The sequence below is a fragment of the Erpetoichthys calabaricus genome, chromosome 7 (assembly GCF_900747795.2).
Source record: "Erpetoichthys calabaricus chromosome 7, fErpCal1.3, whole genome shotgun sequence".
In the NCBI taxonomy this organism is placed as follows: Eukaryota; Metazoa; Chordata; class Cladistia; order Polypteriformes; family Polypteridae; genus Erpetoichthys; species Erpetoichthys calabaricus.
Window position 1 is genome coordinate 4,019,609 of NC_041400.2, and position 13,241 is coordinate 4,032,849.

At 42.2% G+C, this 13,241-nt stretch overlaps 1 protein-coding gene across 1 annotated transcript in view; it reads right to left on the reverse strand.

Moving 5' to 3' along the window:
* myoz2b (myozenin 2b) overlaps positions 1-13,241 on the reverse strand; it is a 49,225-nt gene that overhangs the window by 13,035 nt on the left and 22,949 nt on the right. Inside the window, exons 3-4 of the mRNA XM_028805068.2 lie at positions 9,713-9,882; positions 7,998-8,145 (exon numbers count right to left, since the gene is read on the reverse strand). Of these exons, the coding sequence (XP_028660901.1) occupies positions 7,998-8,145; positions 9,713-9,882 (318 nt within the window). The remainder of the gene's footprint in view (positions 1-7,997; positions 8,146-9,712; positions 9,883-13,241) is intronic.

A 13,241-nucleotide genomic window follows, 5' to 3' on the forward strand; every position in this document is an offset into this window, starting at 1 on the left:
TTATAAAGGGAAAAAAATGAACAGTTCAGCCATACCCCTTAACACTTTGGAAAGGGGATAATTTTTAAAGGCGCTATATACAATTTTAAATAAGGAGATTCAGTCTCTGTATTTAAATGACACTGTCACCTTAAGCAAAACATTTTAATTTTTAAAATTGAAGAAAGAACAACAGTTTAAGCATTAAACAATGTGGAATGGGGGGTCACTCTGAAAGGAGCTATATAAAGTCACCCAATCCTGTCTCTAACTCTCACTGTTACCCAAAGTGAAACAGCTGATTTACAAAAATGTACAATCAATGGAAAATGGAAATACCCATGAGGCACTTTGGAATGGGGTTTTACTTTGAAAGGCGCTATATAACATCAGCAATAGGTCTTTATCTGCCAGTTCGAAGCAAGACACTTTAAAAAAAAAAAAAAAAATAAATAAATATAAAATAACCATTTAACAATACCCATTAAGTGCTTTGGAATGGGGGTACAGTTTGAAAAGCACAATATAACATCACCAATAAGGTGTTTCAGTCTCTGTATTTACTGTCACTTTAAGCAAGACACTTTAATTCCTCAAAAATTATAAATGATGAAAAAGAAAAGCACTTAACCACACCTACTAAACACTTTGGAACAAGGTTTGCTTTGAAAGGCACTATATAAATATTGATATATATATTTTATATTTATTTTCAGTTTAGCCGGTCATGTGGTGGCTTGTTTTGTGTCTCATTGTTTGGCTGCTTGTTAAGGAAAAAGAAACAACTGAGGGGCCTGAGTCACGTCAATTAAAATGAAGGCAAAACGAGTTAATCAGCAGCAGAAACGGCTCACTAATTAAGAAGATGGTTAGAATGAAAACCTGCTGCCGCCGCTGCGGTGGCCCACCAGGACCGGAGTTTGAGACCGCTGCTAAACTAATACTTAGTCTTTTTGGGGAAGAGTCTACTCTTGGTTTCATTTTTTTTATCACAGAAAACCATTTTGATAAGGATATCTTTCTATTATATAGTGCCTTTTGTCTATCTATCTATCTATCTATCTATCTAGGCAGTGTGGAGGTTAAGGCTTTGGATTTCAAACTCTGAGGTTGGTGGTTCAAATCCCACTCCTGACTCTGTGTGACACTAAGCAAGTCACTTAATAATAATAATAATAATAATTCTTTACATTAATATAGCGCTTTTCTCACTACTCAAAGCGCTCTCCACACGGGGAGGACCCGGGAAGCGAACTCACAATCTCCTTACTGCAAAGCAGAACTGCGCCACTTCACCTTCCTCTGCTCCAACTGAAAACCAAAAAGAAATGTAACCAAATTTTGCGAGTCGCCGTGGATAAAGGCGTCAGCTCAATGTGTATATCTGTCACGTAGTACCTTTTCTATCAACACCAGTGCCCCCCTGTTCCCGTTTAATGATTTGGCTGAAATTCTTTTCTCATATCTCTAAAGTTTTCCTTCCTTTGGTTGCTTGTTGTCTGCTCTCACTTGACCTCCCCCTCACCTCATTCTTTGGCATGACAAGCACTGAGGGGATTGGCGTCGTTAAGTAAATCATAAATATGGCAGGGATAAACAGGATGAGGGGATCTTCCTGTTGGCACACTTGGGGAAACAGTTTTTCATTTCTTTAGGGATGCTTGATATTTCTAAGCACATTTGTTGTAGACATTCATCTTTGTGTCGCTGTCATTTTTGTAAACAGCCTTGAAGGGGTGACGAGAATAATGGCGGCTAGAAATGATATGAGTCAGATGAAAATGCAGTCCTTCAAATCATTGACAGACACGAGAGGAAATAATGAGACTTCTCGAGATGAAGTTACGGAAACAATTTGTATCCTTAATTGAGCTCACTTAAGGGTCTGTGAATAACATCAGTAAACGGACACCGTCGGTCACCCATACTCATCATTAACAAATAACGAGTCAGTCGAATCTCATGTGTTATAACCACAGTCGTCAGAGCCAACATTAATGGACTAGCTGAGGCTGTGAGAGGGCAGAGCCTGTCTGGGCAGCATTGGTTGCAAGAACAGCCGCAAAACAATATTAAAATGTCCAATAAAAGAAACAGATTATCATCACATATACAATGATCAGCAACAGTATCTATTATATAGTGCCTTTCATATCTATCTATCTATCTATCTATCTCTAACTATTATATAGTGCCTTTCATATCTATCTATCTATCTATCTAACTATTATATAGTGCCTTTCATATCTATCTATCTATCTCTAACTATTATATAGTGCCTTTCATATTTATCTGTCTATCTATCTATCTCTCTCTAACTATTATACAGATAAATATGAAAGGCACTATATAATAGAGATAGATAGATATGAAAGGCACTATATAATAGTTAGATAGATAGATATGAAAGGCACTATATAGTAGTTAGATAGATAGATATGAAAGGCACTATATAATAGATATAGATAGATAGTGCCTTTCATATTTATCTATCTATCTATATCTAAACTATTATATAGTGCCTTTCATATCTATCTATCTATCTATCTATCTATCTATCTATCTATCTATCTATCTATCTATCTATCTATCTATCTATCTATCTATCTATCTATCTATCTATCTATCTATCTAAGCACCTGCCTCATATTGTGTACGTCTCCCACTGACTTGTTGAATCATGGATTCCACAAGACCACCAGAGTTGTTCTGTGGTATTTGTCACCAAGATGTTAGCAGCAAGTCTTGTAAGTTGCAAGCTGGGGTCTTCATGCACCAGACTTTTTTTTTTTTTCCCCAGCATTTCCCACAGATGTTCCTTCAGATTGAGATTTGGGGAATTCAGAGGCCAAGTCAGCACCTTAAACTCTTTGTCACGTTCCTCAAACCGCTACTGAATGAAGTTTGAAGTGGGGTTGAGCACCTTATCCTGCTGAAAGAGGCCACTGCCATCAGAGAATACTGTTGTGTGTAGTTTGCGGAAGTCTTTAGGTAGGTGGTAAGTGTCAAAGTAACATCCACATGATTGCCAGGACCCCAAATTTCCCAGCAGAACGTTGCCCAGAGCATCACGCTGCCTCTGCCTGCTTGCCTTCTTCCCATAGTGCCTCCTGCTGCTGTCTCTATACATACACCTGGTTGTCCACATGATCTGAAAAAAAACGTGATTCCTCAATCCAGGCCACCTTTTTCCATTTCTCCAATGGTGCAATTCTGATGCTCACATTCCCTTTGTAGGTGCTAAAGATAGTGAACAGTGGGGTCAGTATGGACACTCTGACCGGTCTGCGATGTGTTATGTTTTCTGACACATTTCTCTCATGGCCAGCATTACGTTTTTCAGTAGTTTGTGCCAGGGCTGTGGAGTCGGTAGATAAATCCTTCGACTCTGACTCCTTAGTTTCCGGTACTTATGACTCCGACTCCTCTGTATTTAATATGCTAATGTATTTTCCATGTTGATTGAAGGAAGAGAACATACACGTCATTTAACCACAGAACTACTGGCTAGGAAGCCGACTCTCTACCGTATTGGCCAGTTTAAACAAAAGATAAGAACCCCTGAACACACATCAGGCCATCGCACACACCTCCACCTCCATCATTACACTTGTTTACACTCACATGAACTTGTTAAACACATTATATCTGAAATAAAATGAAAACACTTTTTGTAATGAACCATAATCCAGATTATAATATGTGAATGTCAGGTTGTATAATAGCTCAGTGAACTTCACACTAGTAGTAACACAACTATGCACTGGGCTTTATTCTTTCATCAGAGAAGTACTTAATTAGGAATATTGTTTGTGAATTGGGACATTTTTACTTGCTATATTTTTTTTTCATTACAATTTAAATTTATTAGGAGTCAGAGTCGTTACATTTTTGCCGACACAGACCCTGACTTCAGGTACCGAACATTGTGTCCGACTCCTCGACTGGTTTGTGCTACAGTAGCAGTTCTGTGGGATCGGACCAAACAGGCTAGCCTGCACTCCCCACACACATTAATGAGCCTGTCGCTGGGTCGCCGGCTGACCTTCCTTGGACCACTTTTGGTACTACCCACCGCAGAAGACCTGCCGTTTTAGGAGATGCTCTGACTCAAACATCTAGCCATCACAATTTGACCCTCGTCAAAGTTGCTCAGATCCTCACACTTGTCTTTTTTGCTGCTTCCAACAGACCACCTTAAGGATCTGACTGCTCACTTGCGATAATCCATGTTATTCATGTCACCTGTCAGTGGTTTGACTGTCGTGACTGATTAGTATATGTTGTCATTTTGTAGTGACCCTAAAGTACTCAGATACACAATATTAAAAAAAAAATTATTATAACATCCCAGGGTCTGGACCTGAGAGGGATAGTTTCCTCAGGTGGCCAAGGACATTCTAAAGGGATGGACATAGAAGCCCAAAACATCTCAACTGACTCATCTACATCCATAGTAGCAGGAACTCTACCCTGAGGGTTTCCTGAATCGCTGAACTTCTCACCGTATCATGGTGTCACCTGTTGTTCTCACATTCTCTTCTTTCATCACTTTTGAAGAAGATCCTGAGATAATTGAGCTACTCCACTCAAGGACAGTGTCCACGCCTCACATGGACATACTATTTTGCAAGAGAGATCCGTTACCTTGGACTTGGAGTTGCTGATCTCATTTCCTGCCACTTCACACTTGGCAGCGAATCGCTCAAGTGAAGATCACAGTCAGAGAAGGCAAAGAGGAGACCATCATCTGCATGAAGCAATGACGAAGCTCCCCAAATGGACAACCGTCTTAATATCCTGTCCATGAAAACAATAAACTGGAGTGGTGACACGACCCAGCCTTTATTTTTAATCTTCATTCTCTCCTCCATTACTACCTCCAGCAGGTCCAGAGGGCAGCCCACCACTGAACCTGCCATTTTAATCAGCTTGTTGATTGGGGGGAACCTCCCTTGAAGTGATATTAGCGGCCCAGCACACCACCCTGGCTTACTGGCATAGAGTTGTCACATTGAAAGAGCACAGCCTTCAAAGTAAAGAGTCAGCTCTGCCCTTTCTTCTGCATTTCCTCTGTGTTATGACACCAGTCCAACCTGTCACCGATGTGGACCCCCAAGTACTTGTAGGAGTGCACCACCTCCACATCCACTACCTGAATAGTAGCTGGACATAGAAGCCCAATAAGCAGTTCTCTGGTTTTGCTGTTGGTTTGCACTAAAACTTTTTTTTCCCCAACATGTTGCTGATCCATCCTGCTCCATCACTCCCCACCATAACTGAGTCAAAGGTATGATGCTGGACCCTTTGGGTAGCATCTACCCAAATGGCATTTATTGGTTCCCCAAACTCACTGCTGCCACTTGTGCAGATCAAGGTTATTATAGTTAATGAAAACTGAAACTATTATTAAAAAAACATTTTCATAAACTGAAGTAAAACAATTAACAACTAAAACTAAAGGAAACTATTAAAGTAGCTGGAAAGACTAACTGAAATAAAATTAATCCATCCATCCATCCATCCATCCATTTTCCAACCCGCTGAATCCGAACACAGGGTCACGGGGGTCTGCTGGAGCCAATCCCAGCCAACACAGGGCACAAGGCAGGAACCAATCCCGGGCACGGTGCCAGCCCACCGCAGGACACACACAAACACCCACACACCATGCACACACTAGGGCCAATTTAGAATCGCCAATCCACCTAACCTGCATGTCTTTGGACTGTGGGAGGAAACTGGAGCGCCCGGAGGAAACCCACACAGACACGGGGAGAACATGCAAACTCCACACAGGGAGGACCCGGGAAGCGAACCCAGGTCCCCAGATCTCCCAACTGTGAGGCAGCAGCGCTACCCACTGCGCCACCGTGCCACCCAAAATAAAATAATAACATACTAAAAATATTTTTTGTTTTTGAATGAATATTCTTGCTGTTAATCTTTGACCCTTGTAACTTTTAACTCTAAAACAGAAAGTCGTCCACCATGAGCTGCCTGCATCTATTCATCCAGTGAACGGCGGCTGGTTGACAGAGGGTGGGTATTCACACAGCATTTACGGTGACAGAGCGAGCGAACTGCGGGCTTGTAAAGCATATGAAACAGAAAGCAATTTACTGTGTGGCCTTTCTTTGTGCTTCTTGTATATCAAGATGTAATTTAAACTCCTGAAGTCGGAATGTGCTGATCAACGCACGAGTGAGTAACTTTTCAGTTTATTTCTCGGGTGCCTGCATTTTGTTGACAGTAATTCACCTGCCACTTCACACAGGAGAATAACGAAGCCCAGTATGGGAGATTTTTGAATGCAATATTGAAGGCATTCATTATAAGCACATTGTCTTGGAGCGACATGTGTTGTGTGCTGTAGACATTTAGAGTAAAAAAAAAAAAAAAAAACACTGAAACCTTAAAATTCACCTAAATTTCATTACAAATTGTCCCATTCTGGGCAAAAGAAAGATTAAAAAGTGCCAACAATCAGCACACATTTGTTCAGCACTAATGACAAAGAAAATATTTTTTCAAATTATTATAGAAAATTGTTCATATACAGTATATAGTAGACAATGTGATGTAGTTAGCTTTTAAACTTGTATCCTAACCTGTTAAGTGTATAATTCTGTCTGACTGTGACACAAAACCAAACTCCATAGTAGCTCTTTAACCAGACCATAATTACTAAAACTAAAACTGAAACTAACAGATATAAAAATAAAATAGAAATGTCTTTGTGAAATAAAAACTAAATTAAACCTAAAAATATGATGAAGGAAAACTACAACTAAACTGAATTTCCAAGTAACGTCAGAAAAAACGTAGAAGTAAAAACTAATAGAAGAAGTCAAATCTGTAATAACCTTGGTGCAGATGAACTTTGTGACACAGACATTGACGGACCTCAGCAACTCGCATGTGTGATATAGCGGGTCTGCGGCTCCGAAAGAACGGCCAGTTTTTAAATAAATAATCGGTGCACTTACGGCTTCAAGAAGGGATGTGGCGGGGACGGGTGCGGGTGTGGGCATTGCCGCACTGAAGTGCACAGGTGTGGGATCACTCCGTGTCCATAAGTGATGCCGGGATCTGTTAATCGCCACACTTGTTGACACATCCACTTTATAAATAAGAGAAGTGCGAGTGTGGAGAGGGGGAGTGAAAAGAAGAAAAGAATGGAGATTAGAGGAAGAAGAGAGTTGGTGCAGGAGTGAGTGAGTGAGCGAGCAAGCGAGCTCCCTGATTAAGGCAGGCAGCTGGTAGGAGAGCCCCTGGAATGAGGGGGCTGAAGGAAGCAGTCGCTCCAGCTGAGCGATTTCAAGGAGCTGGAGTGACCAAGATGGTGGTTGGCTCACCGCGGCAGTCAGGGAGGCTTGGGGCAGTGAGCCCCCCCCCAAAGTGTGAGCACCCTGGTCGCTGGGAAACCCCAGTCTCGGTCCGGCGGATCAGCTGGACCAAGCACAGAGTCAGCTGCAGGTAAGGCGACTCCCCTGTTGCACGTCCCATATAGGAGAAGCAGGGGAGCCACCAGCTAGAAGACGACACCGGGCTTTTACAAAAGTACTGCTTCCAGCCTGTTGTTTTTAATCTCGTTTTAAAGGATTTATTTATTTTGGATTTTTTTAATCTCCACTTTTTTCCACCTCATTTTCATGGACTATTTATGTATTTATTTTGGACGCACCGCACTATAGACACTGTCTTGGTTTTGTTTGGTTTGTTTTTAATAAAAGCACTTGGACGCCTTTACACTATCCCCTTGCTCCCAGTGCGATTTGTCCTCATTGCACGGCTCATCCAGTTGCATTACCGACGGTGTTGGGTTTAAGAGCTCCCAGAAGAGAAGAGGGAGCTTGGAGCTGAACACGCATCGTCACAACATGGCATATCAGAGATGCATACACTGCTAAGGAGCTTTAGGAGGGGAGAGCTGACCAACACCATGGAGTCGGACAGTCTAGTGATAAGATTTGTTAGTCGTGACACTGATAAAGCCCGGCATTTCTCATTCCTACCTGGAGCGATGGTCTCTGGATTTGGTGGTGTCCTCGGGTCTGGTGTGTTTGGAGGAGTTTTGGGTGCCTGGCCTCCATCCACACCGCTCAGTTCTCCTTTGCTGTGTTCACTGACATCGCTCTTCTGTGTCTGGAGAGGCACGCAGTTCTACAAACCAAATAGAGAAAAAAAAAACAGACATCTTAACAACTCGATAGAGTAGTGACAGCCAACAGGAAAGTGGAAAATAAAAATATGAACAAGCGGGGAATTGGTCACCAAAAACAGAAGGGAACCAAGAAGATGGCTTTTAGTGTTTTAAAAGGCTCAAAATGCCCTGTCATTAATCTGGGGATGGAGCAAATCATAAAGAGTCTACTGAATGGTCTGTGTGGTCACCCACCTACCTATGTGCCCATATATGAAAAATATTTTAAAAATACAGAAATAATGAGAGAAACCAGAAGGAGAAATAAATGACTAATAAATAGAAGTGAGACAAAAGACAGAGCCTGGGGTCTACAAAAAGATCAAAGGTACTTTTGACATTTCATTGTAACCGTTGCTCCCCTTCCGCCTACAATGCTAAATTCTGCAACGGCGCACCAAACTGTAACACGTGTGCTCACTGTGCGGGGGTCTCTGATGAAGTTCACGAGGGTTGGTTTCAGCCCAGTAGTGAAAGTTTTGCTTGTTCACGCAACCGTTCAAATAAGAAATGTGTCTCGACGCTGCACATGACGATGGCATCTCGATGAACGGTTTGCAGAATGTTGCTGCATAACTCTCTACGGCTCTCCCAGTCTCTCTCTGTGAGTTCCTGCACTCTCATCATTTTGTATGGATGGAAATTAAGGTCCTCGTGCAAAATCAAAGACGTGTAGGAAATGCCTAAGGCAGAAGCGCGCTGAACGTCTAGGAGACTGCAAAATGGACGCCCTTACAGCGTTTGAACAGTCAGAGGACGGCCTGCAGATTTTCTGTTCAATGTTGTACCCGTCTGTCTAAATTTAGAATTGCTTTCCGATTTGGGACGTCACCGTTCAGAGGAATGCTGAAGTGCATTCGGAAGGTGCGTTGCGTAGTCATGACGGTTATTTTTGATGAACAATTTGACAGTGAAAGCAACGGTGAGCACCAGATCAAAGCATGTGGCCAACTGAAAACTACACCGGATCGCCTATTAAAGGACCCCTCCCACCCCAATCCACTCAGTTGCCTCTACCTCGCCCAATAACCTTGAGAAATGGGGTACTTCATTTTTGCTCATTTTGTAGAATATAGGGTGGCACAGCAGTCCAGTGGTTGGCACTGCTACTTCATGGATCTAACGTCCAGGGTCCAAAGATCTCCTTCAGTTCAAGGATTGCCTTCAGAAGATGTAGACATGTGCTGTTGTGATACGCACGAAAGGGACTGAGGAAACCCTAAAGATTCACTTTCAAGGTCTGATTATTTTCAAAAGAAGTATTTGTCTTTGACATTAACGATTATAGCATTTTATTTATACATTTATTGTTAAAATTGAAGCTGTTATAAGAAATACTAATGTAGTGGATTCAGGGAGTGGTGGGAGGAGGTTGGGGTCCCCAAGAAGATTCCGTTGAGGGCCCCAGTTTGGTTTGGGGTGGCACTGACTGTAGGCAGCTCCTGAAATCGCCATGATGCCTGTCAGGTCTTAAAATGCTGCAGGCAGTGGGTTTACCTTTTTATTTTTTTAAGCCAGTATACTTACACTCATTTGGATGTTGGCTTCGTTCTGCAAGTTCTCAAAGGTGTACTTTTCTGAACGCCGCTGGCGCATCTTGAAGAGCCGGGAGCCTCTGTTGGAGAGCAGCGACAGCTCCTCAAACATGATGTCTCTGGGAACGCTGATCTTTTTCCCCAGGTCCATGGTGTCTGATTCTAAAACAAACAAAAAAATAACAATAAAACCATCAATAAATGAAATAAGAACACCAATGAAAAAGAAACCAGCCACCCTGAGTGTGCGATGCACAGGGGTCTCAAACTCCAGTCCTGGAGGGCCGCAGTGACTGCAGGTTTTCATTCTCACCCTTTTCATAATTAGTGACCTGTTTTTTACTGCTAATTAGCTTCTTTTGAATTCATTTTATTTGACTTGCTCTTGAAGACTCAGACCCTTCAGTTGTTTCTTTTTCCTTAATTAGCAGTCAAACAATAACGAGATATAAAATGAGCCAAAACAACTGGTGTCCATCATACAGTACTGTGCAAAAGTTTTAGGCAGGTGTGAAAAAATGCTGTAAAAAAATGTTTTCTGAAATATAAATAATGATTGTTTATTATTATCAATTTACAAAATGCAAAGTGAGCATACAAAAGACAAATCTAAATCAAATCAATATTTGGTGTTCCTACCTTTTGCCTTCAAACCAGCATCAATTCTTACAGGTCCACTTGCACAAAGTCAGGGATTTTGTAGGATTCTAGTCAGGTGTTTGATCAACCAATTCTACCAAACAGGTGCTAATGATCATCAATGTCACATGTAGGTTGAAACAGTCATTAACTGAAACAGAAACAGCTTCAAACTGGGTGAGGAACAGCCAAACTCTGCTACCAAGGTGAGGTTGTGGAAGACAGTTTCATGTCATGCAGCACAGCAACAAGACACAAGGTAGTTCTACTGCATCAGCAAGGTCTCTCCCAGACAAAAATCTCAAAGCACACTGGGGTTTCAAGATGTGCTGTTCAAGCTCTTTTGAAGAAGCACAAAGAAACGGGCAACGTTGAGAATCGTAGACGCAGTGGTCGGCCAAGGAAACTTAGTGCAGCAGATGAAAGACACATCAAGCTTATTACCCTTTGAAATCGGAAGATGTCCAGCAGTGCCATCAGCTCAGAATTGGCAGACACCAGTGGGACCCAGGTACACCCATCTACTGTCTGGAGAAGTCTGGCCAGAAGTGGTCTTCATGGAAGAGTTGCAGCCAAAATCCATACCTCCGACGTGGAAACAAGGCCAAGCGACTCAAGTATGCACGAAAACATAGGAACTGAGGTGCAGAAAAATGGCAGCAGGTGCTCTGGACTGATGAGTCAAAATTTGAAATATTTGGCTGTAGCAGAAGGCAGTTTGTTCATCGAAGGGCTGGAGAGTGGTACAATAATGAGTGTCTGCAGGCAACAGTGAAGCATGGTGGAGGTTCCTTGAACGTTTGGGGCTGCATTCTGCAAATGGAGTTGGAGATTTGGTCAGGATTAATGGTGTTCTCAATGCTGAGAAATACAGGCAGATACTTATCCATCATGCAATACCATCAGGGAGGAGTATGATTGGCCCCAAATTTATTCTGCAGCAGGACAACGACCCCAAACATACAGCCAAAGTCATTAAGAACTATCTTCAGCGTAAAGAAGAACAAGAAGTCCTGGAAGTGATGGTATGGCCCCCACAGAGCCCTGATCTCAACATCATCGAGTGTGTCTGGGATTACATGAAGAGACAGAAGGATGTGAGGAAGCCTACATCCACAGAAGATCTGGGGTTAGTTCTCCAAGATGTTTGGAACAACCTACCAGCCGAGTTCCTTCAAAAACTGTGTGCAAGTGTACCTAGAAGAATTGATGCTGTTTAGAAGGCAAAGGGTGGTCACACCAAATATTGATTTGATTTAGATTTCTCTTTTGTTCATTCACTGCATTTTGTTGATTGATGAAAATAAATGATTAAGACTTCCATTTCTGAAAGCATTCTTTGTTTACAGCATTTTTTCACACCTGCCTAAAACATTTGCAAAGTACTGTACAATATCTGAAAATAAAGACAGGTGAAGGTCTCCAAAACATTTGACCAGTGCTCTTAAAAAAGAGAAAATCAACAATTTTGGACATGTCTGCTATTGCACAATGAGAGCAGCAACAAGCCATGGAATTAAAGAATGGGTTTAGAGTAGGTGCTTGTATTCTGAAGTCTGCAGAGATAATAATAATAATTCTTTGCATTTATATAGCATGTTTCTCACTACTCAAAGTGCTCAGCAATTGCAGGTTAAGGGCCTTGCTCAAGGGTCCAACAGAGCAGAGTCTCTTTTAGCATTTTACGGGATTCGAACCGGCAACCTTCTGATTGCCAGTGCAGATCTGTAGCCTCAGAGCCACCACTCCGCCTTTTTTTCAGAGGTTGAGGAAACTCTAAAAAGGATCCAGTCTCATAAGGGAGTGGTTGCAACTATTGTTGTAAATGCTCGAGGGACACCAATTTGGACAACACTAGACAACTCCACCATACTCCAATATGCTGCACTTTTGTGTCCGATCACAATACTGGCTAGAGCAGGGGTCTCCAATGCGTCGCTCACAAGCTACAGCTAGCTCACAACCCCTTTCCAAGTAGCTCGCCAGAGAGTTACTGAATCCTATATAAATTTGAAAACTTGATTACATTAGGCGATCTCTCCAAAAATCATATCACGATCCTTTGAACACAAAATCACGATCCACAATCTGAATTGCAATCTTTCTTTTCAATGTGGTATACACTTAAGAGAATATCCGGACTCAAACTCATCAAGACAATAATAATAATCCATCCATCCATCCATTTTCCAACCCGCTGAATCCGAACACAGGGTCACGGGGGTCTGCTGGAGCCAATCCCAGCCAACACAGGGCACAAGGCAGGGACCAATCCCGGGCAGGGTGCCAACCCACCGCAGAATAATAATAATAAATAAGTAAATTTTATTTGTATTGCACTTTATATTTCAGCAATCTCAATGTGCTACAGAGTCAAAATCTATAAAATACTTTAAGAAAATGTCTTTCTGAAAAGATGAGTTTTTAGGTTTTGTTTAAAAGCATCAGTCGACTGTGGGGCTCTCAGGTAATCAGGGAGGGCGGTCCACAGCCTCGGCGCCACAGATGAAAAAGCCCTATCACCCATGCTGCTGAGCTTAGTTCTGGGTATTTGGAGGGTGTTAGTGTGTACAGAGCGGAGGGTACGTGAAGAGGTATGAGGGGTGAGAAGTTCCTGTAAGTAAAGGGGGGCATGTCCATAAATGCACTGATGGGTGAGGAGGGAGACCTTGTACTCTATTCTGAGTAGGACAGGGAGCCAGTGAAGGGTTTTCAGGATGGGGGTGATGAGATCATGCTTTCACACCCTCATCAGGATCCTGGCACCGCTGTTCTGAATATACTGAAGTCTCTGGATACTCTTACCAGGAATCCCGATGAGGAGCGCATTACAGTAATCCAGCCTGGAGGACTAAGTTACACTTCATTTTAAATATCAGACA